Below are 26,456 nucleotides of genomic sequence, written 5' to 3'. Positions count from 1 at the left end.
TCCAGTAGAGGGAGTGTTTACAACAGCCCCAGGAGGGAGAATACTTACAGGGCCCTGACTCAGCCATCGTGCACTCCCACCCAGGCGGGAGTTTAATAAGTGTGCCTGAGCTGCTAACCTTTGTCCACCATCCAGTGCTGTCTGAGTCTTTCCTCCTCCTCCTTCCTCATGTGCGTAAGCCAGGGTGTAGGCAAATATAGATCAGTGATGATGGGCCACCTTGATAAGTGGAAACAGCTGTAAGAAATGGGCTCATTTCCTCAAGGTGTAGAGTTGTTACTATGTTCTGCATGACCCATAAATGAACATAAATGGCCATTACTATTGTAATCGTTTTCTTCTTTTTTTTTTTTTTTTTTTACTGTTAGAGTTAACTTGCAACTTGCAGCATCCAGCAGCCTAAATCCTGTGGGAATATTCCTGACTCTCCAGATATATAAAGAAGTCTAATCTATCGGATAGTCTATGAACCGACGATCCAGGGATTTTAATTGCATTGGATGATATATTTTTCGAGAGCATTAGCATTGACACAGAGTGACTGGATAGTGTAGTGCTAAGATTGCTATCTTTCATGTGGGTGACTGGGGTTCAAATCCTGACCCTCTCTTCCTCTCTTCTCATATGCTGAAGTTAACACCATATATCTCTCAACTCAACTTTATTTATAAAGCCCTTTAACGCAGCCGTGGCTGAAACAAAGTGCTGTACATGAGTAACAACAAGAAATCTCTCCTTCATAAGGTCACAAGACAAAAAGGTTGGGAAAGTCAGATTAGAGGAATGAGCAGTAGGTATTTGCACTCATATATAAATGAGAGATAAGAATGAATCTGTACACAACCTTTTCTCCACTAAATTACAATATACCCTCCAGTTATGTCACAGTCTCAAATTGACACTGTTCAGAGGCATTAGAGACCCCTTTTCCTTACAGTTACCTGTAGGCTGTCAAATTTTAATCTCAGAGCTGGGCCTCATCTGCAGCCCCTCTCTGCTCTCCATGCAGCTCATGGGGCAGCCACATGAATTACTGTCGTGTTTGCTTAGCGGCGTTTGACAAGGAAGGAAGGTTTCGTGTTTGCAGATTGAATGACATAGCAGGAGGAAAGTGAGCTGTTGGCATGTCTTGACATGAGAGCACATGAAGCTTTGGTGGACTTTGTCCCACAGTGAAACCCTACTCTGACACCAGTTACCAAGTGACAGCTACATGCTTGTAGGTCATGGTGTTTTCTGCAGACTCATGCGAGGGTGAAGAGAACAAAAAGCACTTCCTGACAACCGCAGGTTGACGTGCAGAGAAAAGGCTACAATTTTCTATTTTCTCATCACACGGACTCAAAACGTCTAATTTTGGACAGGCTGTGTATGCTTCTCTGGCGGAAAATTGAATGTTTTGGTCTCAAGTCACTGACACAGACGTGTGGGATAGTTCATTGTGCCCTTTGTGCAGTTTAGAAAACTATATTTTGTAGTTGTTTCCTCTGCTTTTAGGCATTTGAATGTGCGTTTGAGTTCTTCATTTGATGATTTGTTAGTTTCACCCATGGTTCTCACACAAAATAAACTTAAAGTGGCCTCATCTGTTTAGGCTCCTCAGCGGTGATCAGGATCAAGAAAATCAAGACAGTTGTCACTTTTAAAAACTTACGGCTTGCCTTCACGATTTTACTGAGCCTTGCATACTGCTTTACCACTATCAGTCAAGACAAAAAAAAAGAAGTGAGAACCTCTAACTTGCTTGTGCTCACCCAAACCAAAGCAATGAAAAGGTCCCCGAATTCTACGGGCTGTGTGTCTCTTGGATTTTGACATAAAAGTTTGCTTAGAATATTCTCTACTACACAACTTGTGTAGTATTTTCTTCTTTCTCTTGTATCTTATTAAGGTGTTCCTGCTAATTGCCTAATTTAGATTCCCCGTGTTAAATTGACTTAATAGGGTTTGGTGTTCCAACCCCCGGCAATGAAGCACAGCAATCGTTTTGAGTGGGATTAGAGATGTCTTTATTGGTCGGATTCATTTGAATGTATATGCTTGTGTAAAAAATAGTTTTAAGACTCAAAACATTTAATTTTTGTTCTGGTTATAAACAAGGTGTAGACATGACACAGAAATATATATATATATATATATATGTGTATATATAAAACCCATTTATTTTTCAGTCAGCATAGAGTATAACCACATCTAAACCCTCTATGAAGTGCACCGCATTTATCAGTGTTCTGCAAGCCAGTGTGTGTTCTCAGGAAGATAAAAAGTTGGCCTGCCTTTCTCTGCCTCTAATTGGCAAGTGGTAGTTGCCCTAAAAACAGGGCACTGATTTTCTTCATGTCAAGCAGCAGAAGACATATGACAATGTGCAAATACCAACGGCCCATTTTGGGTCAACTAAATATATTGGAGCACTTTCACTGGTCACCGTTTATAACACAGGGTGCTCATCCTTTGCTTGACATGCCACTTGACAAGAGATAGAAATGAAATGAATAAAAATCCAGCTGGAAACTTTGGGCTCCACTACGCCACTGTGTATTGTTTGGAATAGACAAACCGCCCTGTAGCACAGAAAGCTTCTGAAGTAGGATGATCTGTGTTATCTGAAGGGAACATCAGTGTTCCCATTCACCCCACAGGGGCTCATGGCTCAAGGCCTACCTGTGCTTCACAGAATTTCCAGCACTGAAACTGGAGGCAGAGCTTTTAGTCTGCATCACATCAGGCGTCTAATATCGAGGCTGGAAAAGCTCACAGAGAGAGTCAGGAGACTATACTTTTTCATTTCATGAAGGAAGAAAGGAGAGCAGAGCGCCGCAGACAAATGAGACCAGTGTAAGTTTAACTTATTAAACACCCGCCGGTTGTGTCTGTGTCTATGAGGAAACATTTCAGCCGTGACAGCATGACATGGGGCGTAGCTACCGACCACCACACACCTCCGTTAGATTCGTTCTATAAGAACTATGAAAAGACTCAACCTCGTAGAAGGAGCTAAATAGTTATAGGAACTAAGGGAGAAAGCCCCGAGTTCCTGTATGTCCAAACACGGGAGAAAACGGCCCCGCGGATTAAAAGGTTATTAGAACTGCCAAAGGTTCCTCCAGTCCGAAAGCGGCTCTTGCTCCTCTTCTGTGGAAGCAGCTGCAAAGACAGGACATGGACACTCAGACTACGCTTAAAACTTTGAAAAAGATTTTTTTATTTGACTAACTGATCTTTTGAGCACTACTTGTTAATATGCAGCTTTTCTTTTTTATACTTTTAAGCCCTTTGGCTATTATTGATTTTTGTTTGCTTTTATTGCTATTGCATTAGTCTATTACTGACCCTGGCAAATTGCTTTCTTCATCAGGGGTTAATAAGCTTTCAACCTTGTTTTATTTTGTATCCCTGGGCTATTGTAATTGATTCGAGTTTGTATTATGTTTATGTTAGTGTCCCACTTTAATTAGAGTACACATAATATCATGTGCTTCATCATTGGGGCCCCGCACAGTTTGCTCTCCAACAGCCTCAACAAAACCACCTGACATCTTCCTCACGAGCCCTCGAATGAGCCATATTTGTCCGAAATAATCAGCCCATTTTCGAGACAAATATAATTTGTCATAACAGGGATTTGTTTCATAACCGTCTCATCACCTTTAATTAGCTACATGGCTCTCGAGCTCCATTCAACCTCCACGGTCACGCCTCAACAGGAAATGACGAATGTAGCCACGAGCGTGACGAACGCTTCGTTCGAAAATACAACAAGGAAGTGGCCGTTTGTTGCAAAGGAAAATAATCACCGGATAAAACGTCTCCTCAATTCGGGGGTCGCTCCGCTCGGCTGCTGGGCGTCAGCGGGGGGGCAGAAGTCACCGTGGACTCACCCGAGAGTCAGTTTCTGATCGTCTCGAGGAATCCAGCTTTTAGCCGGCCAGCTAGCTAGCGATGAACACGGACGTGGAATTTCACATAAGGCAGAATTACCCGTGGAACAAGCTCCCTGCTAATGTCAAACAGGTACCGTGTTTTAACGTTTCCGCAGGGCGCTGTGTGAGGTGAAGAGCAGAGTGTCCTGGAGCAGAAAGCTGTCAATGTCACAGCGGTGATCTCTGTCATTCATGCTGCCGTCGGTGACTCCTCTGCAGGGCTTCCACCATCAAGCCGGAGCCATAACTGACAATCACTTCACTACAGCCATTGACGCTGCGCTGCCATCACATGACAGATTGTTTGATTGGAGGCGCCACATGATTTTAGCGCGTGGGTGCCACCTGCAAATCTTGCATTCACACCTCTGCGCACTGTGTCTTTGCACCGTCGAATAATATCGAGGGTATTTTTTTTCCTTTCCTAACCGTTAATAGTCTGGATTAACGATGTGCCATCATCACGTCAACATGTCGCGAGAAAGTGGAGGCGGGTGCACGAGTATTTCATATCTCTGTGCCGCTGTTAACATGAGCTGCCTGCATCTCTGTGCTTCAGAGAAGTTGGTGTCCAAACCAGACACTGTCCTCCTCCAGGGCTGATGTCATTGCAAGAATTGGAATGGGCCGATGCAAATGGACATTTTTGGGGGGCACCCCAAAACAAATTCCGTGTTTTCAGATCAGAATCGGAATAAACAATGATGGATTTTTTGTTATTGGGTAAATTAAAGGTGCAAGATGTGATGTTAATCTTCAAAAAACACTTTCAAACGAAACTGTTAACAATAGACCAACCGTGTTGGTTGTTTTTGCTGATATTTGATCCACAGACTGTATTTTCCAGGATTGATATAACTGCCTGTCCACCACTACTGAACACCTGCTTGAAATTGGTTTGCATGTTCCTTAAATTTCAAACATATGAGCCTCATTTGGTTCTATCTAAGCTGAGCCTGAGTTGTCTTGGGAACTAGAAAAACTGTGGTTGCCAGCTGTTTCCAACGGAAAACACTGAATAGGAGGCTGTATTCACTGGGGAGAAGTTGCATCGTTCCTTAATGCCCAATGTGCTCGTAATTATTCATCATAGTTTCATCATACATCAGCGTGCTGCATTGGAATTAAAGGACAGCAAAGCTGATGGCAGGAAATAAATCAGCAGAGAAAACCGGTGCGCATTGGCCTGCCAGCTGGGAGGAGCGCAGGGTTAAAAGAGTCCCTGTTTATTTTTGCTGCCTTGCATGGTAATCTGGCCTTGATCCTCACCCGTGTGCTTTGTTCTCTCCGCAGAGTTTGGGGAACTCTCAGCGTGAGTATGAGAAGCATGTCCTCCTGTACAGCATCCGCAACCAGCTGCGATTCCGCAATAACCTAGGTGAGCAAGTTTGTCCCTCACACTGATGCTGAACGAACACCTTTTAGTGAAAGGCTCATCAGGATGAGGTGTGAAGTTAAAGAGTGAACTGTGTTTCCGACTGTAAATTGTAATAAATCCCCTCTTGTTTGAGTTGGGGCTACAGATGTGACACTGATTATGGTAATACATGGGGATGCACCGATACCACATTTTTTTTTTTTTTTAAACGGAGTACAAGTACAAGTACTTACCTTTTAGGAGTTGCCGATACCGAGTATTGAGTACTAAGGAAGGCCATAACAGTTTTACAATTAGACACGTTTTATTTTCTTTAGGCGTATTCCCAAATACAACTGCACGTTGTGCATTTTAGTAATATAAAACTACTCTTAGTGCAACATATTGTTTTAACATTTTAACTTTCACAAACACATTGCAGGAAAATTAAGCTCCTGTCACACTGGTGTCGGTTCTGTAGTATCGGAATGAAAACTGAGTACGAGTACACGCACACGGTATCAGTATCCCTAGTGATATATTTTAGTGGAATTCTTCTCAATAAAGAAAGCGATTGGAGTATACTGCTAATTAACTAATAAAAGTCTTAAAATGTGTAACCGCTCCTAAATAGCTCCCACTAACTAATCATTTCGATAGTTTCCGTTGTGACCCTTCAGGTTGCCTTAGATTATTTTGCTGTATTAAGGCATAAATTTACCACATACAAAACTCACCTCTGGCTGTGACCTGACTGCTGTTTGCCTTTCATGAACAGTGCGCCACGTGAGGAAGGATGAGCGCAAGTATTATGAGGAGCTGCTGAAGTACAGCCGGGACCACCTGATGCTGTATCCCTATCACCTGTCTGATATCATGGTCAAAGGGCTGAGAGTCACGCCATTCTCGTACTACATAGGAATCATGGAGGTAAGCAACTCAAAGGATGTGTGTGTGGCGAGGAGGAGAAGGCCTTTTGTTTGAATTTCTATGATTACACTCGCGTATAAGCTGCCTCTCACACTCCTGGGCGTCTTTTTTTTCGGTCCTGGTGTTCAGAACAACGGGCCGGTTAACTCTGCAGAGCGGAGCAGCAAAGATTTTCTCATCGGTTCAGAAAACATTCAGCCTCTGTCCGTTTTTACTGAGCAAAGTCTTAAATTTTGGCATCCGTGGAGACCATCGCAAGAGTGAAAAACAAAACGAAACATAGTACAATTTAAAAAAGGATTGAGCTTTTTACAACTCCCTGCTGAGATATGCAGGGTGTCTCTTTTTCTGCACAGACAGTTGCAGTTTACTATATTATTTGCACACCTAAGTGGATCTTGTCAACATTCAATGATTGTAGTTGGCATTCGTAGAGGATAGCTTATGAGCTTGAGGTTACATGTCATTTGCCTGTTGCACAAGAGGGACTGTGTTGCAACAAGGCATATAGTGCTTATCTGTCGTGTCAGCTCATTGAGCGGCACAATGGATCGAGGGAGACCACGGTATCGTGTAGTTTTGCCGGAGAATGTTTATTGATGGATTTGTCGGACGCTAGGTGTCAGTGTCTGGGAAAAAAGCCTCACAGAGCACCTCGGGAAGACACACCGGATTGATTCCAGAAAAAACACACTCAGGGAAAATCTCTGCTGCTCGCTCTGCGGTCAGTTCGGGGCTTTGTCTGCTTGACAGCTTCCGCTCACTAATAAGGCACGGTCTGTTGAATGAGGCCGGCACAGAGAGCCAGTCTGTCAGAGACTCACACCGGCTGGGTTCTCCTTGACTTCTGACTTTTTTGCCATTGGATAACAAACACTGAGCCCATGTGTTCACATAACACGAAGTGTTGGCTTAAAAAAAAAAGTAATCTGTATTCATACCTCCTTGAAATGAATAAACCGTGTTTTTTTAATCGAATCTGTTTGGCTGCTAATGGCATTGATTGTGTTATTTGTTTTCATAAAGCTGCCAGATGCATTTCCACTCCTCCTCAGCTCTGCGTTTACAAGCCATGTGCGCTGACGGCAGCTGCCACATGCCGTTAGCATGCGTCCCCTTTTATTTGGATAGATGTGACTAACATGCTCAGTGTTACTTTACTTACAAACACAAACGAAGACAAACTGCTTTAGTTTTCAGTCTACTGAAAGGGGTTTCACCTTCTTTCCTAAACTCAACTTGACTGAGCTTTGATTGTAATCACTAAAGGGGCCGAAGGCTGTGTCATTTTCTGTTAATCTGTTCTAAACGCTTAGGCTAATGAAAACGAGGAGTAGAAATTAGCATGGCTGCCCAAAGTGGCTAATCCTGTTATTAATCAATGGCGGAGGATGTAGAAAGCGCAGGAAAGAAAGTTTATTTTCTTCTTCTCTGCTTCTCTTTTCTCTTGTCTCTCTCTCTTTTTTGTGCCTCCAGGATATTATGAACAGTGAGAAGAGTTATGACTCCTTGCCCAACTTCACTGCTGCTGACTGTGAGTTTTATTTCTCCATTCTCCACAGTTTCCCCCTTCACTTCCACAGTGCTGAGATGACTGAACTGAGGTTTTGTTTACCTCCGACACCTACGCTCTCTGTGTCACTGGTTACTTTTGCACAACTCTCACAGTCACTTTGAAATGATTCCAAATTTTAGCTAGATGAGGCTTTTAAACCTCAAACTGGGTCAGGGCGGTCATTGGAAAGTTGCTTTCAACTAATTTGAAGATCCTTCAAGATTTTTCAGACTGTGCAGTGTTGTTCCATGCGTTAATGGTTTCCTCAGGACTCACCCTTACAGCTTCACTGGCAACTTGAGCTGTCAGAAATGAAACCGACAGGGAAGTGCCTTCAAGTGCAGTTCAGCTGATGGCTGCAAGGCATGGCTCCAGCGGCAGCTTCTCTGATAAATAACTCAGTCAACAACATTTTTCCACCAGGTGGTGTCAAAATAAATAAAAGTTATTAAAAACTTAGCCCTCAAAGATGTTAGTTTGCCCAATCCGGTTTCAGTTATCACTTTCCAGCTTAAGCTCTTTTTTTTTTTTTTTTGGTCCAAATATTGTCCGACGTGGCGATGGTGACAACAAACCAATGGGTGGTGTCATGATGGCTACGCCCACTTCCTTATATACTGTCAGTGAGTGTAGGGGGCCAGTTCAGCAGGGTCACCTGGTCATGTCTCGGCCTTGGGACCTCTTAATTCCCAGAGACTAAGGCAATATTGTCAACAGTTCTTTGGCAAAAAAGGTTTTTCTTGCTCGCTCTTCACTCACTCCACAGCAGCTTTACCACAGATTTCATGTTGGATTCAGCACCACTGCTGTTCTGCTGTCAAGTGAAACAGGGTTTGGCAGGTGCTGATGAGCGACTGAGTCCTGGCAGTGCAGGACCTTCATGCTGCGGAGACAGAAGGCTGCCAGCAGGCCAAGCAGTGGAGCAGGCTCTCCACTAATCTCCTTGGAGGAGCTTTGGAAATGTGTCATGCAGAAGTGTGTGGATGGAGAAGCTGAGGGACTTGCAGCATTTGCAATGGGTGTTGATGAAGTGGGATTTGAAAGCCGATTTGCATTCTCACAACTTCTCCTGTATGACCCTGAATTTTTTTCTCTGAAATTATGTATTGATTTAGTTGCAGGCACACCTTCACTTTTAATATCCTCAGAGATCCAACTCTGTACGCTGCTGCATAGAGAAGAAGTGCTCGACTGAGTGTGCGTATCAGGAGAAGGTCTCCCAGCATTTAGATCTTTAGATCAGTCTCTGCAGAGTTGGGTTGAGCCATAGACTGTAAATAAAAGATGGATGTAGCCAATGTGACTTCACCCTTTGGTTGGTTAACAACTGTTTCGGGGCATAAAGTTTTCCACTAAACCAGCATTTTTGAGGATTTTTAGGAGCCTAGTTCTACTAGTTTGTGAGGAGTACCTACTCGTGTTTACTGACTTTTTTCTTTTCCCTTCAATGCAGGCTTGAGGCTGCTTGGCATTGGGAGAAACCAGTACATTGACCTGATGAACCAGTGCAGGTCCTCCAAAGTAAGCTGTGTTTAGGGCATCCAGAAGATATGGGTTTTAGCAAATGGAAAAATTGTAGCAGCCTTTAATTTTAACACATTTTGGGGTCTTTCATTTGGATATATACGCCAGCTTTATCCTGTGCACAGTCGCAGAGGACCTGGAGCTTATCCCAGCTGTCCGGGTGTCACATGACAGCTGACAAAAAAAAAAACGCTTTTATGTGATTAAAAGGGACTTTTTTTTGTTTTAATGAATGGTGATATATATTCCGGTGTTAATGGAAAGTTTTATTATGCCTCTAGGCCTCTTTAACAAGCATCTAATTCCTCTGTTCACTCAGCCTCACCTCACCATGCTCACGAGCGATGCTTTTTATTGCCTCTCCATCTGCTTCCTTTCTACAGAAATTCTTCCGCAGGAAATCAGCGCGGGACCTGCTACCGGCCAAACCAGTTGAAATCTCTGTGGAGCCGTGGTGGGTGGCACAGACGGGCTACATCACAGAGGACGACATAAGGGTGAGTAGAAACCTGCATCCTCCTTGTTTTACACACTTGTTAAGATGCTCGTTGAACCAATTTTATTCCAGTATCTCGAGTTATTGTTACGATCCGCCCCAAAATTAAAGAGACACCTGCAATAGCAGTGGAATTAAAAAGAAAAAAGAAAAAAAGAAAGTCATGCAATAGATGAAGTTTACAATATAGACAGCTGAGATCGCAGAAAAATGAGACGATAAACATGAGTTTGCTGCCGGACTTGGTCACCTCTTAAATTACCCGAGAGACGGATAGACTTGACAAACACATAGGAGTCAAAACTCAACCACACATGGATAAGAAAAGGCAAAACCCACTGAAGGAAAGACGAGAGGAAAAGTGACAGCGAGAGAGCAGCGGTCCAGGGATGGCCAATGGCTCCAGGACACAAGGACTCTAGGAGGGAGACACGGAAAGGCACATAGTTTCAGAGCAAGAATGCTGTAATGCTGGGAAAATAAACGGAGCTAAAGCGATGCAATGGCTTCGAGGTAATTTACAATATGTATTATAAGATGTGCGTTTTATATGTTTATTTAGTTCTATTTCGCTAACTGTTATATTGGGAATGAGGGAGAAGGATATGAAAGTTGTAAAAGAAAAAAATGAATGTGTACGGTACATAGAAAAAGAGCTGTAAACCCGTTTAATTCGCTGGTCAACATGGTACCAATTTGACTCCAGCTGATTAATTCCCCTCCTGTGATCATATGCTGGGACGAGGACAGAAGTCCAGCTGAATGGCACAGATGAACTTTGTCTGTGGCTCGGTTAAATTTGCATGTAGACTTACTGAGTGATGAGTTTTGTAGAATTTTTAACCAGATATTTTGGTGCAATTTAAACATACAATTCACCCTTTGAACTCCTGAACACTGTGTTGATCTCACTCAACAACAACAACAAAAAATTTCCGAGTTACCAACAATTCTTTTTTTTCAGAAAAAAAATAGTTACAGTATAGTTTACTGTAATGTTGTGTTTTTTTACTGGGTTGAATTGCAGATCTGTTCTCCAGCTGAGAAGAAAACCATTGATAAGATGATAGATTCAGGTCCTCAGCTGGCTGGATCCATGGAGTACACCGTGGTCTTAAGTGAGTATCTCCTGTTATTTTAGCTTCTTGGACTGGCTGTGAGGAGCTTTTGTCTCCCCCTTCTGGCAGTGAACGTTATTACGTGTACCATCAGCTTGTGCTTATGCCTTATGCACTGCATTCATTCCTCTGAGCGCTGAGCTTGTTTCTTTTCTTTCTTGCTTTCTTTCGTTCTCTCTTTCTTTTTCTTGTTTTATATCTTGAGCAGAAACTTCATTTGAACGCTGCCTGGGTTTTTCCTCCAAAGATTTCTCAATGTGCCTGCAGCGTACACCTGCTTCCCTCGTCAGCTCTGACCAATTTTTGCTGAAAAATGCATAAAAATGCTTTACTACCAGTGTGAAAATGTCACCACAGGATTTAAAATGTTGGCGTGCTGCCAAGTAAGGAGGGATTTGGCTCTGTAATTATTATGTGAACTCATTTGGGAAAGGCTTAAATTAAACAGTGTTAAGTTATATGCTAAATTTTCACCTCTCAGCTAGCCGTATGTGCTGTTTAAATAAGATTGGTTTTGTTATGTAATTTGCTTTTCTGAGCATAACAGCAGTTGCAGTCATGTGCAAAATGCTAACAGAGTATAATTGTTCTATCAATGCAGGCTTGTACAACCGGGGCTTCATCTACCTGGATGTTCCCATATCTGATGACAGCTGCATCTCAGGTACACCACTGTGTGTTCAAACATACCTGCTAATATGCTTAGGTTGATTCAACATTGTACGTGTATAGATTAAGTGTCATAGGCAATAGATCTGCAGAACCGTAGTTCGAAAGAACTCTAAGGAAGCAATTACGTGTTAAAACAAACATTTGCTCAGTTGTTTTTCCGCTTTTTTTTTCCAGTGCCCCCCCTGGAAGGGTTTGTCATGAACCGCGTCCAGGGAGATTACTTTGAGACGCTTCTCTACAAAATCTTTGTGTCCATTGACGAGCAGACAAACGTAGCAGAGGTAGGCTTCATGAACGCTGTGCTTTCATGTAATGTGACACGACTGAGTGTCTATATGCATCTGAGTTTTTTTTATTTATTTTTTTATTATTCAACTTATAAACCAAATCCTGTTTTGTTTTTTCTCTCTCTTTCTCCTGATCCCTGCTTTCTCTTTGGCTCTCAGCTGGCGAACGTGTTGGAGATTGACTTGGATTTAGTGAAGGTGGGTATCCACAGTGTGAAGGTGTCATTGTTATGTGCAGACCAAGGGCTCTTTTTATTTTCCCTAAGCGGATAAAGAAACCGTATATATCTGGGAAATATGACCTCGTTTTCAAAACTGACTGAGACAAAATTGGAAGGTACACTTTTCGTCACTCTTGAAGATGTATTTACGGTGCACTTTCTCAGTGCGAGTTTCTGATTTTTCTGACACTTGGTGCTCCTGAGGTGCATGCCTCATGGGCGCAGATATTCTGGGGACCAAGGGTCAGATCGAACAGTAAAAAAAGATGACCTCCTGTCATCTTCACTTAAGCTCTTGTCCTTGACCTCGATGGAAAACGTCATGTTGTTAGGAAAAGACGACCACACTGCGGTGTGAATTCGACCACACTTTTACACTAAGCTGTGATGGTGGTCTGTTTTAAAACACCTATCGCCCTCTTGTGTGATTCTTGTTATGAAATACTGTCGATTATATGGAGACCGTAGTAATTCATGAGGGGGAAGCAAAGCTACTTTTGTACAATATGTCCGGGACAGGGAGTCTAAATGCTGACTACTGAAGAGCAGGGCAGTGACGTGGTGTAAAAAACATCCGACCAGGCATCAAACGCGGGGCTTGCAGAGCTCATCTGAACACGAACAGGAACTTTTTGACTGCGAGAGCCGAGCTTTGAGGGAGAGCATTACAATATCGCAATGTTTAATAAAGAAATCGCACTCCACATGAATATTTAGATTGAATAAAAGAACGGGAGCCCATTTCAGCTTCCTGATGTTTTAGAAAATGGGTATTTTCCTTCAAAAAGTATGATATTGTTACTTTAAGACGCTGGCATTCTGCTGGCTGAATAGCCATCATATCTTACCTGATTGCCGTCTCTGTGATTTTGTTGCAAATGCTAACTAGTTTTATCTAACTGCAATTTTATCAAGCTGAGCAGGGACATACTGTATTTCAGCACATTTTTGGTTACATGCTGAGACACATTTCTTAGGAGGTAGATACACACACACACACACACACACACACACACCTTCAATGTTCCAGATTAGATCCCCGATGCCCTATGACACAGTTGAATAGGTGCTTGAGGTTGACCCAGTTTCTCTATCTGTTCTGTTCTCTATCAACCAAACTCCCTCACAGGGTTTTAACCTTCAGTTTAAAAAGCTGAACTCCTCTGTTCTTCTGCTCCCATCTCATCATTGTAACTAAAAAGCAGAATTATAAGAAGCGGCTGAAGGCAGCCGTGGCAACAATCAGCAATTCTACTGCCGGAAATGCAGCGATGATTGAAATGTCAAAGAGGAACCTTTGTGTTTTTTATTGTGACTACAGTTGAATTTTGCCTTGACTAATGACCACAAATTTGACCAATGTCCTGAGTCATTTAGGACATTTCCTCACATTGAATTGGTTTGTTATGATAAAAATTGACCTCAGTTTGCAGTCAATTTAATGGGCTTAAGTTTTGTAAAGCAGTCCAAGTCATTCTGAACAAAAGATGTATGAAGAGTATACATTCGGAAACAGAGAAACGTGATTACTGAACAGCCTAATGGTATGAACTGTCCACCCAGATGGTTTGGTTACCACTGAAGTAGACCTGTTTGTTGTGGCCTGATATACTGTTGCTTCAGCGGTTACAGAGAAGTGATCCTGACTTAGAAAAGGTTGAGTCCTGTTTTAAAAAAAAAAAAAAAAAAAAAAAAAAAAAAAAAAAAAAGAATGATAGTTTGTTGTTGTGCGTTAAGATCCTCTTTGAGGTGGATTTGGTTTAAGTCGAGCACTCAGCTCGGGTTTAAAGCTCCGCCAGTGAGTTTTGTTTGGATGATCGTAACCTGGAGTTGTTTTTTTTTCATGTGGCTGTAAAGATAAAGAAGCGCGCTCACTTTGTGGAGTTTGCAGTTATACTTGGACAACATTTTAATGCTTGGTTGTCAAAATCTAGATTGTGGTGTCATTTTGGGATGTGATGTTTATACATTGGTGTCATTTATAATAGGTTATGCACCCCAAAAAGGGATCCAGTGTAAGTCTGGTATCTTGCCTTCAGATGATGGTTTTGTTTGGTGTGTAACTCCTATGCTCAAATGGGCGAGCTTTCCTCACAGAAACTTCTGCATGTATAATTTAATGAGAAGATTGAAAATATAAGTTAGCTGTTCATATGTAAGTACAGTTACCTTTTCATCAGCTTTTTAGACTTGTTGAGTCTGAAGACCACTACCGTTTATATTTTTGAACCTCCTGCTCTGTAAGAAAGAATCGCTTAGCATCGTTTTACAGGCTCTCACTAAAAAATCCCACATGAAATAACAACACTTTTTTTTTTTTTTAGGTCATTTTAGGTCAGTCTGTTTTCAGCCATCACTTTCCAACTTTCTACCTTTTTTTTTTTTTTTTTTTGTCCAAATAATGCCAATACTGGCTCAATAGAGAGCAAGATGGCGATGACAAAACAGAAAAATCGCAGCTTCAAAACAGCAGTTCACAAACCACTGAGGAACTTTTATTTTTTTTTTTACTGTGAATGTATTCCACTCTTTTTCTTCTGTCGTTCTTTTGTTATTATTCAATTGAAATGTCATGTCAGATTGGTTTTATGTGGTATAGAGTAGCTATATTTGACAGAACTTGTACCTTGTTTTTGTCAGAATGCAGTTTCCATGTACTGTCGACTCGGCTTCGCTGTAAAGAAAGGTCAAGTGTTCAGCTCGGACCAGCTCAACCCCACCTGGAAGAACGCCCCGTTTGTTAACAGACTCAAGTATGTGCAGGTTTCTGTACTTAACTACTAAATGAACTGGCAGTGTCGTGCTGTCCTTTTTTGGAACTGCCATGATTCAGTCTTCCATCATTTTTTCTGTATTTAAAGCTAAATAAGAAACCATAACTACACTAACTGCTTAATTAAGGATTCGCGCTGTCGCAGCAACAGAGTATACATTCGTGGGTCTCTAAAATCTAAAACATCGATCTTAACTCCACATTCTCTCTTAAAGAACATATGAAAGCCATTATATCTTCAGTGACTTTAACTCCAGGCAGGAACAGATAGTTTGGTTGTGACTCGGTCTGTGCTCTGTTGTAGAAGCACCATGGACCCCCAGAAGATGCTTCTGTCCTGGGAGCAAGGCAGTCCCGTCATGGAGGGAGGCTCCTCAGCCACAGACACCGACACCACCAGCCTGGAAGACCAAGGTCTGTCTGTCTGCCGCGCTCACACACACAGCCACAGGCATATTCTGCAGTGTACGCACATAATTACACACGCTGATATATGCACACAGGGCACTTTGTGATTGCTACTTCAGAAGTTGGAAACAGCAGCACTAATTAAAGCTCAGTCGTGCTTCTGAAAGTCACTCTGACATTAAGAGGTGTTTGTCTAAAATGGTCTAATTTTGACCTAATTCTAATTTTGTTATGCATATTAAGCTGGCACCGTTTGAGTTGCTTGCAAATTAAAAGGTATCAGAGTGGCTGTTGATCAACCACATTTACATGCAAATTAGTTCAAATTAATCTGTTTGGGACGCAGACGTGGTTCGGTTCGCTCCCCGTAAACACATTCATGAAAAATCATTTGCTACCATCTACATCGAGGAAGGATAATTAGCATTTAATTGTGCTGTTACATTTGCTTTTAACATGCATTAATGGCACTAGAAACGGGCATTAAAATTTCTCTTGCTGGGTACATCATTTTTTTTTTTTTTTTTATGTCTCTGCAGCAGACACTGCCAGTGTTAGCAGCCTGAGCATTCCTGCTGCACCCACTAAGAGGATCGCCTTCCTATTTGACTCCACCCTCACAGCCTTCCTGATGATGGGCAACCTTTCCCCGGTTGGTTTTGGAAATAAAAAAAGAAGCCTGATGGGGATAAAATACTTGGGAAAAAAACAAAACTTTAACTCTAGATCTTAATTTCTCTTTGATGTCGTCCCACTAGAACCTGAAGAGCCATGCAGTGACCATGTTTGAGGTGGGGAAGCTGTCTGACGAGACTCTCGACAGCTTCCTGGCCGAGTTGGAGAAGGTGAGACGTAACGCCAAGTCGTTTCTGGTCTGCCTTCATTCGAACCTTGCTCGATTTTGTCAGGATACCAACTAATCATTTATGTTTGAATGGTGTTTGTTTCTCTCAGGTGGAGAGCACAGCAGAGGGTGAAGCTCAGCGCTACTTCGACCACGCTCTGACCCTTAAAAACACCATCCTCTTCCTGCGCTACAACAAAGAACTCACTCAGGAGCAGGGACCGGATATTCCAAATATTGGTAATTAAGCAGTTCCATCCACTCCATCCAACTGTTTTTGCTTATTTAAAACTCTGGCATCATAAATCAAATCACAGCGAAGCGGACATACTACTCCCTGCCGTCCCTTCCTCCACAGCAAACTATCACAACAGGGAATCATATTTTTGCCTACTCTGTGCACATACTTCCCTGTGTGTTGTTTTTGCAACATTTTTGAAGTGACTATTAAATCAGATCCTGTTTCAACCTGCACAAGATAACGGTGAGACTGACGTCGAAGTTGCAGTGTCAGGCTGTAGTTCAGAGTCGGCGAGTGTTCACACAAGAGAGCTTTAACACAGTCGCACTCATTTCTTAACGTGGCATTCATTATGCGCAGTGTGGCTTGAAAATATTCATACACTGACAAAGAGTGGAGTTATTTAGGCTGTTCACGTCGACCTTTGAAAATGGATGCAGTGATCTTCACATCTTGTAATTTTTTGGGTCTTTCGGCGTTTAGTTTTGTACTCTTGAGGAAAAAAATGGAGCTTTAATCAGATTAAAATCGGCTGATTTGGACCACACGTGTATTGTAAAGTGTGGTAAATCGATTAGAACGTTTAAAACTTATTAAAGACGGTGTTGTGCCACGTTGGTGAAAAGAATTCTGAAGTGACAGCGGCGGAGATTTAGAAAATCTCCAAATAAGTCTCCCCGATTTTTACTTTGATATTCTTCGCCGCAATTACCACAGCTGTTTCAAACAACCATTTTAAATGGATCCCACTGCTACTTAAACTTGTTCTGCGGTCTGAGGAAAATCGATAATTAATTAAAAGCTGGTAGCTCCTCCAGAAGCAACAAAGAGGAAGCGGATCATGTATTTGTGCATCTGTTGGCAGACTCCTTCACGGTGCCACTTTATGGCTCTCTCTTGTGTCTGGGTGGTTTCTTTTATATCTTTATTTCTGAATAAAGAGTAAGCCGGCACCGTTTGTCTAGTGTCTCCAGGTGGAGCAGCGGAGAGAATACGTCCTTCAGCTCCAACAAAGCCCCGAGTTTCCGTGTAGCTACCATTGTGCCACCAGATGCTGTTTATTTGGTTTGGCTGCATGCCTTGCTCTGGATTGTCTTATCTCGCAGACGCCCTCAAGCTGCTGCTCTGCGTCAGAGTGAGCCTGCTGGCTGAAACTAAACGGAGCTCGTAATGCTACAATGCCTTATGTCAACTGTTCATTTAGACGGTTAATAGATTTGTTTTTTTTTTTTTTGGGGGGGGGGGGCTGGAGAAGAAAAGGAAAAAATGAAAACACAGTAGATGTTCTTCAGCTGTCATAAGTAAATATATAAATAAAGTTGATTCATGATTGGTTCAGTCCAACATTGAGGCATCTGTTTGGCATAATCAGCCTTTTCTAAGGTTGTCACATCTGTCTGGGAAATTTTTATTTGGGTAATTATCCCTTTCAGCGGTTAATAAAACACCTCTTACAGTTGCGTGCAAAGGTTTCAAACCCCCCCGTTCAAATTTTTTTTTGTTCTTAAGGTCATTTTTGTGCAGGTAGAAAAGCGCACCGCCTCCTTTATAATCTGCTGAATCTTCCTGAGGGTCTTCTGCAATCAAACGAGGGTTTTGATTTTTCCAGAGCTCATTTTTACCTCCATTGTTCCTCTTAACTGGCCCTTTTTTAATGAAGCTGTGACTTTGGGGAAACAGCTGCCTGAAAATAATTAGCTTCTTCTGCTTCAATGACATATTTTAATATTCGGAATGCTCTTTACAGGAGCCAGTGGATCCTGTTTGTAGGTTTGATCAGTTAGAGGACTTGAAAGCTTCGACATTTGTATCATCTTCTTGTAAACAAATCGTAACCACAATGCTCCTTTAATTCCTTTTTTCACAAAACAAAAACACTAGATTTCATTCGAGTTTTAAAAATAAAATCATGTCGTTGACTTTAAGCCGTTTGGAGATCAGTTCATTTTCTGCTCAATGTCGCCGTGGAAGGTGTACTCTTTCAACGCGATCACAGCGATTGTCCGCCTGGATGCATCTCTTCTAACCATTTGTACACGATTCTGAGCTCCTTTCTGCGAAGAAGCCTTTTCAATGTTTTTCCCCCTCTAGGTTTCCCTTTGGACATGTTGCGCTGTGAGAGCCTGCTGGGTCTTGACCAGGCCACCTGCAGCCGTGTCCTCAACAAAAACTACAAACTGCTGGTCTCAATGGCCCCCCTCAGCAATGAGATCAGACCCATCAGCAGCTGCACGCCTCAGGTATGATGCATGGGGGGAGAGCGGGAGGTAGATGGCGTGTGTCACGCTGGGTCAAATGTTTGTGTGTACTAGATGACACGAAAGCGCTTTGTTTGTATTTCATGCAACTGTTAATGCGCTTGCTTTGGCTCTGTTTGCCTTCTCGCCTGGTGTACACACTTGTGTGCCCAGAGTGATTTGTGACTGCGTGTGTGCGCATTTTGTGAGTTCTCAGCCTCCAGTTGCCCCAACAACAAGGCAACACAAAGACAGAGGGAGGGCTGGAGGCAAGGCTTGAAAGTAATTTCTCTTCCTGGCCCCACTCCAGCATTCTTGCTGAGCCCAGAGAGACTAAGAAGGAGAAGTTAAATTCTTATTTTGCCATTCACGCTGACACTTACTCTCACTCTGCTGTGGCTCGCTTAAGTCGAATTTGATGAATTTTTCATATTTGTGCTCAAATCTCCACCGACACAGTTACCCTCCTCATTTTCCCTCTTTTCTTTTTTCTTTAATTCAACTGATGTATGCTTTTATGCGAGAAATGAAAAAGAAAAGTGCCCGTGTGCATCTGTTCGGCTCCTGCACACTTATCTGTGTTCGTACGCGTATTTGTTTGTCCCTGCAGCACATTGGCCCGGCCATCCCTGAGGTGAGCTCCATCTGGTTCAAACTGTATCTGTACCATGTGACTGGCCAAGGCCCGCCATCTCTGCTGCTCTCCAAGGGCTCCAGGCTCCGCAAACTGCCAGAGATTTTCCAGGTGAGACCAAACTAATGATTAATCTGGTATTTTCGTCAAAAGCATTGGCAGATATGCGTATTTGACGTCCGATAAGAAAAGCCACACGTATGATCGATTAGACTGGGCAGCAATGGGCTCAAAGTTTTTACCTTGCTCTCAGTTCGAGGGACAGGCAGTCGAAGCAGCAGCTGTGTTTTTTCTTCCCAGCCAACCTTCATTCTGTAACAGAAAGCCTGGTGCTTCACGTTCATACGTCACGGTGCATCTGCAATTCCCTCCTCTGACGCTTTTCAATGTTTTTAGAGTTTTTAGATTATCTTGAGAATGTGAGACAGGAAACTGTGAGGGACTGAGCCGGTTAGACACGAGGACACAGTAAGTTTCAGGGAAGGATGGGTTTTATTTACCTCAAAAAAATGGAAAAACACACCGAATTAACTAACTACATAAGGGCCCTTAAAAGAGGTTAAAATGAGCAAAACTGAACTTAAATCATTACAGAAAATTAACCAACAAAGTAACTCCCAACTAACTGTTGAAGAAAATGAAACTGACCTGACATACAACAAACAAAGGGTGCATTTAAATACTGGTTGATCAGACCAGTCTGACACACAAGGGGAGACAAATAATCTAACAAAGAACCCAAAACACTTAGTTTAAAGTTACGGTTAAACTAATTCTAATCAAACAATATTAACAACTCAGAAATGAAAGAAAATACAAAATATATGAGTAATTAATGCATTACCCCCCCATGATGCAGCAGTTCATAGTATGGCCCAATCAGCTCTTCATGCATGCCACACTGCAGCTCCACTATCCTCCACAGCACCGGTAAAAGAAAAAAACATTGACAAAACTGAACATGCAAAGGTCAACTAAATGTGCATGCTGCAAATAGAACTTATGTATTTCAAAAATATATGTAAGAATAATGTGAAACCTATGAAAATAACTCCTCAAAGAGTGTTGGTGCATGGAGTTACCGGCCTTGCTGTGTGGCTGCAGGTGCGGCCATCACAGAAACAAAGGAGAAACGGGTGCAGTCGTTTCTCAAGGGAGGCCCTGCAATATCATGCAAATGGTTCACGTTATGAGAACACGATAGCGAGCCTTTTTTCACCTCGTGTCTATCTGTGGGTTTGGAAAACGACCAGACTCGCAGCACTTTATTGAAAGCTAAAGCTAATTAACCCATTCATTTCATGTAGAAGCTTTGTCTTAGACAGTGGACTGTATCTGGCTAATGTAGGTGTGTCAGTTATGGTGGAAAAAAAAGGTGTTTCCTGTCCTCCTTTTTGTTTTTTCAACTAAACAATTTCTAATATAAATGTCGAGATGATGTCGAAGCTGGAGAAATTACCCTTTTTTGTACGAAAAGACGGTAATGAAACGTTTCATTGTACATATGGTTTCTACTTCCTCTTTTTATTTAAACGGATACATATGATTGTACCCGTTCAAGATGTTCAGGGATGAGCCTGTCAACAATAATGTTCTCATACAATAGCTTGTTAAAGGCTGTGGAACAGTCCATTGAGTAATCACTTCTCTCTCCTCAGACGTATGACAGGTTGTTGATCACCTCCTGGGGTCATGACCCCGGGGTCGTCCCTACGTCCAACGTGCTGATGATGCTGAATGACGCCCTCACGCACTCTGCTGTTCTAATCCAGGTGAACTCAGCACGGTTTGACCCTTCCAGGTTTATCCGAATCCCCGTTTGGACAGGATTGAGATCACAGAGGGGGGATTCGGGCGTGAATATTTGCTCTTTTCTGTTCTGAAAAAACGGCTATTGTGCAAAGAAAGATCCAGAAGCCTGCTTGCAATTCAAAATCCGAAGAAATAAAGGCCGGATGCAGAGTTTAAAGAATATATTTGCTGCACGCCATTCGGCTGCCTTTATTGCAGAGTTTCCTAAGTTTTGTCTTAGTAAAGACAAGAGCTAGAGAAGAATAATTTTACAGTAACCCTTTAACTTTTGCTGCCTATACCGTTACCTATAAACGATGGACTGTGTATACAGTGTATAATAAAAACGGTGTATGTGTGTGTAACCCTCAGGGTCATGGTATGTTTGGTCACGGAGAAACTGTTCACATCTCGTTCCCGTTTGACGAGGAGGATCTGAAGGGAGGTTAGTGACCCTCTCAGCACACGGCTACGCTGAGCTCCTACACGTTTCATGATGTACTTATCCTGAATAATATGGTCATCCAAAAAGCACTTTTCTGGGTCTTTTTTTTTTTTTAAAATTCTCAAACCATCATGAAGAATCACACAAATTTTAAGGGGAAAAGTTAATGTGGCACCTTTTTACGAAGGGTGGTTTTGTGAGCGGCACTCAGCGAGAGGTGAAGGTAAAAGAAAGAGGAAGTTATGTTTAATGTATGAAGCAATGAGTTTACTTAATACCACTGTTGTCTTAAAAAAAAAAACACAAAAAAAAAATCATGGCACATAACTATATTTCTAAACATTCATAAATGGTTTACGACACATATTAGTTCATTTCTTACCCATCCACCCAGCATCTGCCGGTAATCTGGAGTCGGGCTGTAGTAGCTTCAGGCTAAAGAAAGTCTGCAGCCCAGATGTCTGGTAACTTTCTCCAGCCCCTTCATGCGCTCCCAAGCCACATGAGATATGTAATCTCCTCCTCCTGTCAGATGTGCCTGCATAAAAAAAACTCAACTGGCTCCTTGTGATGTTGGGAGTTTCTGTACTCCAGATGTCAGAGCTCCTTACCCTCTCCAAGTGTGACAGTGAATATAGTTCTATGCATTATGTTTTTTCTAAAGAGGACCCATCAGAGTGATAGATGGATAGATAGATATTTATCTTTTATGTGGTTATAAATTTGTGTTCTAAAGAACCAACGTTTTAGGCGATAATTAGGGCGGATGCTTGTCTTTTGTGAATAGAACAAGATTAATGTCAACATTTGTGTATAGTCATCGCCAGGATGTGTGTCAGTGCTTTTGCCAACTCATCACGCGGAGATAATTTCTTTGCAGACTCAAATATTGACATTTTTGGCTTTGAGGGTTTTTTATCTCATCAATAGGATTTGAACCCCCCCCCCCAATCGCTTTATTTTAGAATAGAACACAGTTCATAGAGCGGTTGTGCAGATGATGACGATGGAATTATCTTCGGTCTTGTTGGTCCATAGTGAGTTAGTTCAAGTGTGTCATCCTCACTGCTTGTTTCGTCTGCCTCCTGTGCAGAGTTCTCCTACTCCAACATGTGCGTGCACAAGGCGCTGCAGAAGCTGAAGGAGCACGTGGATTTGGAGCACCAGTGTGGCTACATCACCATGCTCAACTCCAACAACCGGCACCGGCGCAGGCCCAGTGACAGCACTGAGTACAGAGGTGGGAGGTGCACGTTTCTTCAGCTGTGTGCGCGCGTGTGTGTTCATGCGAGCCTTTGACAGTCGAGACATATGGCTGAATTAGCAGCAGTGTCCTTGCCTGTTAGGGCCATCGGCACTAATGATGCGGATTAGATCACTTTTGCTCTGAGTCCAATTTAATTACGCTGTTTGTTTGCATAACTGTGTGCCTTTTTGCGGCAGCTTTAGCTAATGGATGTGGATCGAACGGTCTTAGCCTTTACCCTTAGATTTGATCTTAATGTAACGATTTGTATTCACGGATATTCATGCATATAACTCTGTGTATTGGATTTTCATTATCGAGCAATTGGAGGCAATGAAATATTTAAAAAAAAAAAAAAAAAAAAAGGTGTGCATTTCTAAACTGAAGAGCTGTCCTGCGCCTCAGTGTTGACGTCGATCTGTTGCCTCTCTCGCAGGAGACACCCATCTAGGTGGAGGCCTCGACACCAACGGCAGCACCGAGTCCTTTGAGCTTGTGACAGAAGAGAATGGCGAGAGCAAAGGAAAGACTGACAGTAGGTGTATTTATTTATTTATTTCTGTGTAACATGGTTTTCAAGTGATATTTAATCAGATTTTTGTGAGTTTGAAGAGATGGTAAACGGGTCAGACAGCAAAGGCTGAAGTGTGAGAGACTGCAGTCAGAATTCAAAACCAGGACGTCCTTGCCTGTGCTTTGCGTCTAACACCGTCTTTCTCTCCCTTGCCAATCTGTTTCTCTCAGCGTTTTCATCTGAAGATGAGTGGGTCCCTCTTGAACTGTGCTTCGGCATGCCCCTCTTCAGCTCCGAGCTCAATCGCAAAGTGTGTCGAAAGATCGCCTCACACAAACTGTGCAGCAACGAGAGGTAGAGCCTAAAACATCCAGAATACTGTTGTTGTTTGTCGTCGGTCTGCGAAGACGTAAGATTTGCTGTCGTTTCAGCCTTCAAGAGCTTCTTCACTCCAGCCGGAAACTGTCTCTCAAAGTGTTGAGCTTTGTTCAGTCATTCCAGGTAAGAACTGCTTCTTCAGGCAGAATTTCCTGCTGAAATGAATAAATCTAGTTGACTTCAGGTAAAATCTTCTTGTCATCTCACAGATGGGTTTGTTCTAATTAATCTGGATTCAAGGTTGATTGTTTTTTTTTTTTTTTTTTTTTTTTCACAATAATTTAAAGGAATGAATTGTTTGATTTGGGTTTAGATTTCAACACTGTGTTGTCGTGTACGGACTTATCAGGAACCCAGAATTAAGAAGCTGTGGTTTGGAACAGTGTTTCAATGACTTGTATAAGAATGAATTGTGATAATCTTTGAATTGTAATCTTGAGAAAACAAAGATGAGTAGCATTTAAGCTTTTTAACCCGTGATCATGTTTAATTGAGTTCAAACAAACCAGCTCACTGCTCTTGCACCACTTCTAATGGATATCTTAGGAAATCAAACCCTCAGTGACATTGTTATTACAAGATGTCCTCAAGCTGGTTTTTCTCACTGGAGTTGGATACATTGTAGTGACGGTTAATGTGCTTTTTTGGGAAAATAATTGAATGACAGAACTTCAGCATACGAAGCTTAAAGTTGTGTTCTGAGGTTATAGATGAAAGCAAAGAAACCGCAAGCAGTCATCGTCATTGAAATTGAGTTCAGTTAAGCAGTGCTCACACGAGAGATTGGCTGAAATGAGAATAATAAATAAAACTGACTTGATTTGAAAAGGCGGGAAATGTCATGCAATGCAAAAAGAAATGGTGAAACATCTCACAAAGTAATCAGGTTTAATTGTAGACAGATGGGAAATACGACGGAGTATAAAAAGATCATCTCAGAGACTTTGAGAAGCAAAGCTGGGGAAGGATTCACCACTCTGTGAAAGACTTTTGGGTGAAATAGCTAATCATTATTGGGTTTCATCATTTTCAGTACTTGATATCAAAAGAGCCAGAGATTTCTCAGAACCCAGAGAAGCAATATTGAATATCTGTGATCTCCTGGCCCTCCGGCATTGCTAAAAGAAGACGCAATTCTGTTGTGGGCGAAAACAAATGGGGGGAAAAAAAAAAAAAAAAAAAAAAAGACACCTTTGCACAGGGACACTGTCTGTGAGCACAGTTTGCATCTGCATCCACAAATGATAGTTAAAACTCTGCTTTGCAAAGAACCACCCTTGCATTGAACCAAAAAAGAACCATAAACATTGCTGCCCTCTCCAGGTGCGAGCTAATCGGAGATGGACTGAGATCAACTGTTGGGAGGTCTGAATAATACATATTCTGTTTAAGTCATGGGAACAACCTGCTTTAGGCAAAAGAACAGAGAAACCATGCCGTGTGTTATGAGCACTGAGTTCAAAAGCCAGAATCTGTGATGGTGTGGGGCAATGGCAAAGACAAAGACACTGCCGTCCCACATTCTGCCAGTATTACAACAACACGGCTCCCTTTTTAAGAGAGAGAGCCCAGGTGGTAAATTGACATGCAGCCCAGACCTGTCACCCTTTGAAAACATACGGTGCGTTATACAGTAAGAAATAAGACAAAGGACAACTCAAACTGGTTTAGATGAAGCCTGGAGGAGAGAATGACAGGTTTGTGTCATTTTAACTGATATGCATCAGTATATCTTAGGGACAAAATGTCATGTGACGATCACACAAAATGCATGTCAAATGTGGACCGTTGTCCCAACCTTTGTCCAACTTTTTCCCTCCCAGAGGAGTTTATCCTTGTACTGTCATCCTCCCTGCTTGGTGTTCTGATCTGTGACCTTTGCCCTGTGTTGGCAGGACTGCTTTCAACCCTCCGACATGGACAGCGGCGTGACCAACCCTCTCAGCCAGCCCCCGGCCGAGTCCGGTGTTCCTCTGCCCTCCCTCAACCTCTTTTTCAAGGACGGGCAGCTGAAAGAATGGAGCGGGCGGGCCCCTCCCCCTCTGGACATCTCAGCCCTGCAGAAAGACCAGCCCTCATAAACCATCACCAAGAATCGTTGATTCTTGAGGAAATGGCATCTCAGTGAAATGGGCCACCTCTTTTTCTGCTTTTTTTTCAGTGTCACCTCTTACTGAGGATGTTCTTCATCGTGGTCCAGCCCTGCATCTTCATGTCTACTCACGAGGAAATGCTCACCCTCTTGTCCGTCAGTATCCAGCGATGGGAGATAAGACCCCGTCAAGCTGCTTGTCATTTATCTACTGTATGGGGAAACATCCTTGCCAACACTAGTTCCAACCCCCTTTTTGCTGTTTCCCCCTCTGTGATTCCTTGTATTCGTAGCAAGGCAGTGTTATCTGTTGGAGTGGTGCTATTATCACATTATATAACAGTGATGCAGGTAAACGGCATACAAACCCGAAAGACTATTTTACTGGAAAATGAAGCGCTGTTTACCACTAACATCCCCGCAACCATCCTCCAATCAGTGGACGCATTGTTTCTTCAGTATAGTCATATCCTAGATGTTCAGGAAAAAAAAAAAGACCCACAAAGACTTCTTCAGGAATTATTTGACTATATGCATATTTAGGACCAAGTCTTTGGACTTACCAGGTTAATTTCTGATACAGACCCTGCTGCCTCCACGTGTTGTCTCATGTTCAGTGATCTAATGCATGATACTGTTGCACAACTCATGAGAAAATACTTTCCTATTTACTTGTAATCAATATCGGGGGCATTTATTATTTGCACTGTGCAGGATTTCGCCGAACCTGTGGATGAATAAATGTAGTGTAATTTTCTTTTGCAATTTTC

General features: G+C 42.4%; 1 protein-coding gene across 2 annotated transcripts; it reads left to right on the top strand.

Annotated features, from left to right (window-relative positions):
* The first annotated feature begins 3,721 nt into the window (after positions 1-3,721).
* fam91a1 (family with sequence similarity 91 member A1) lies at positions 3,722-26,442 on the top strand. Of its 2 annotated transcripts, none has more exons than XM_075449209.1 (24): positions 3,722-4,014; positions 5,217-5,301; positions 6,059-6,210; positions 7,687-7,744; positions 9,219-9,286; positions 9,673-9,786; positions 10,813-10,903; positions 11,505-11,567; positions 11,750-11,856; positions 12,022-12,060; positions 14,724-14,836; positions 15,161-15,270; positions 15,807-15,916; positions 16,023-16,109; positions 16,219-16,348; positions 18,441-18,589; positions 19,197-19,331; positions 20,879-20,992; positions 21,384-21,456; positions 22,550-22,696; positions 23,139-23,237; positions 23,447-23,570; positions 23,648-23,717; positions 25,490-26,442. In XM_075449209.1, the coding sequence occupies exons 1-24, from the start codon at positions 3,943-3,945 to the stop codon at positions 25,673-25,675; spliced, it is 2,496 nt and encodes an 831-aa protein (XP_075305324.1). In that variant the 5' UTR covers positions 3,722-3,942; the 3' UTR covers positions 25,676-26,442. The 2 variants fall into 2 exon arrangements, with proteins under 2 accessions (XP_075305324.1, XP_075305323.1); XM_075449208.1 differs by having other exon boundaries at positions 15,804-15,916.
* The last annotated feature ends 14 nt before the right edge of the window (positions 26,443-26,456 follow it).

The sequence above is a fragment of the Odontesthes bonariensis genome, chromosome 18 (genome assembly GCF_027942865.1).
Source record: "Odontesthes bonariensis isolate fOdoBon6 chromosome 18, fOdoBon6.hap1, whole genome shotgun sequence".
Taxonomy (NCBI): domain Eukaryota; kingdom Metazoa; phylum Chordata; class Actinopteri; order Atheriniformes; family Atherinopsidae; genus Odontesthes; species Odontesthes bonariensis.
The sequence above is the reverse complement of the archived record's forward strand: the minus strand, read 5'-3'. Positions and strand labels throughout refer to the sequence as shown.

Coding starts and splice junctions, on each gene's coding strand:
- fam91a1 (XM_075449208.1), top strand. CDS start 3,943: ATGAACACGGACGTGGAATTTCACATAAGGCAGAATTACCCGTGGAAC. Junction 12,061..14,723: donor TTGACTTGGATTTAGTGAAG/GTGGGTATCCAC, acceptor TGTTTTTGTCAG/AATGCAGTTTCCATGTACTG. Junction 15,271..15,803: donor CACCAGCCTGGAAGACCAAG/GTCTGTCTGTCT, acceptor ATGTCTCTGCAG/CAGACACTGCCAGTGTTAGC.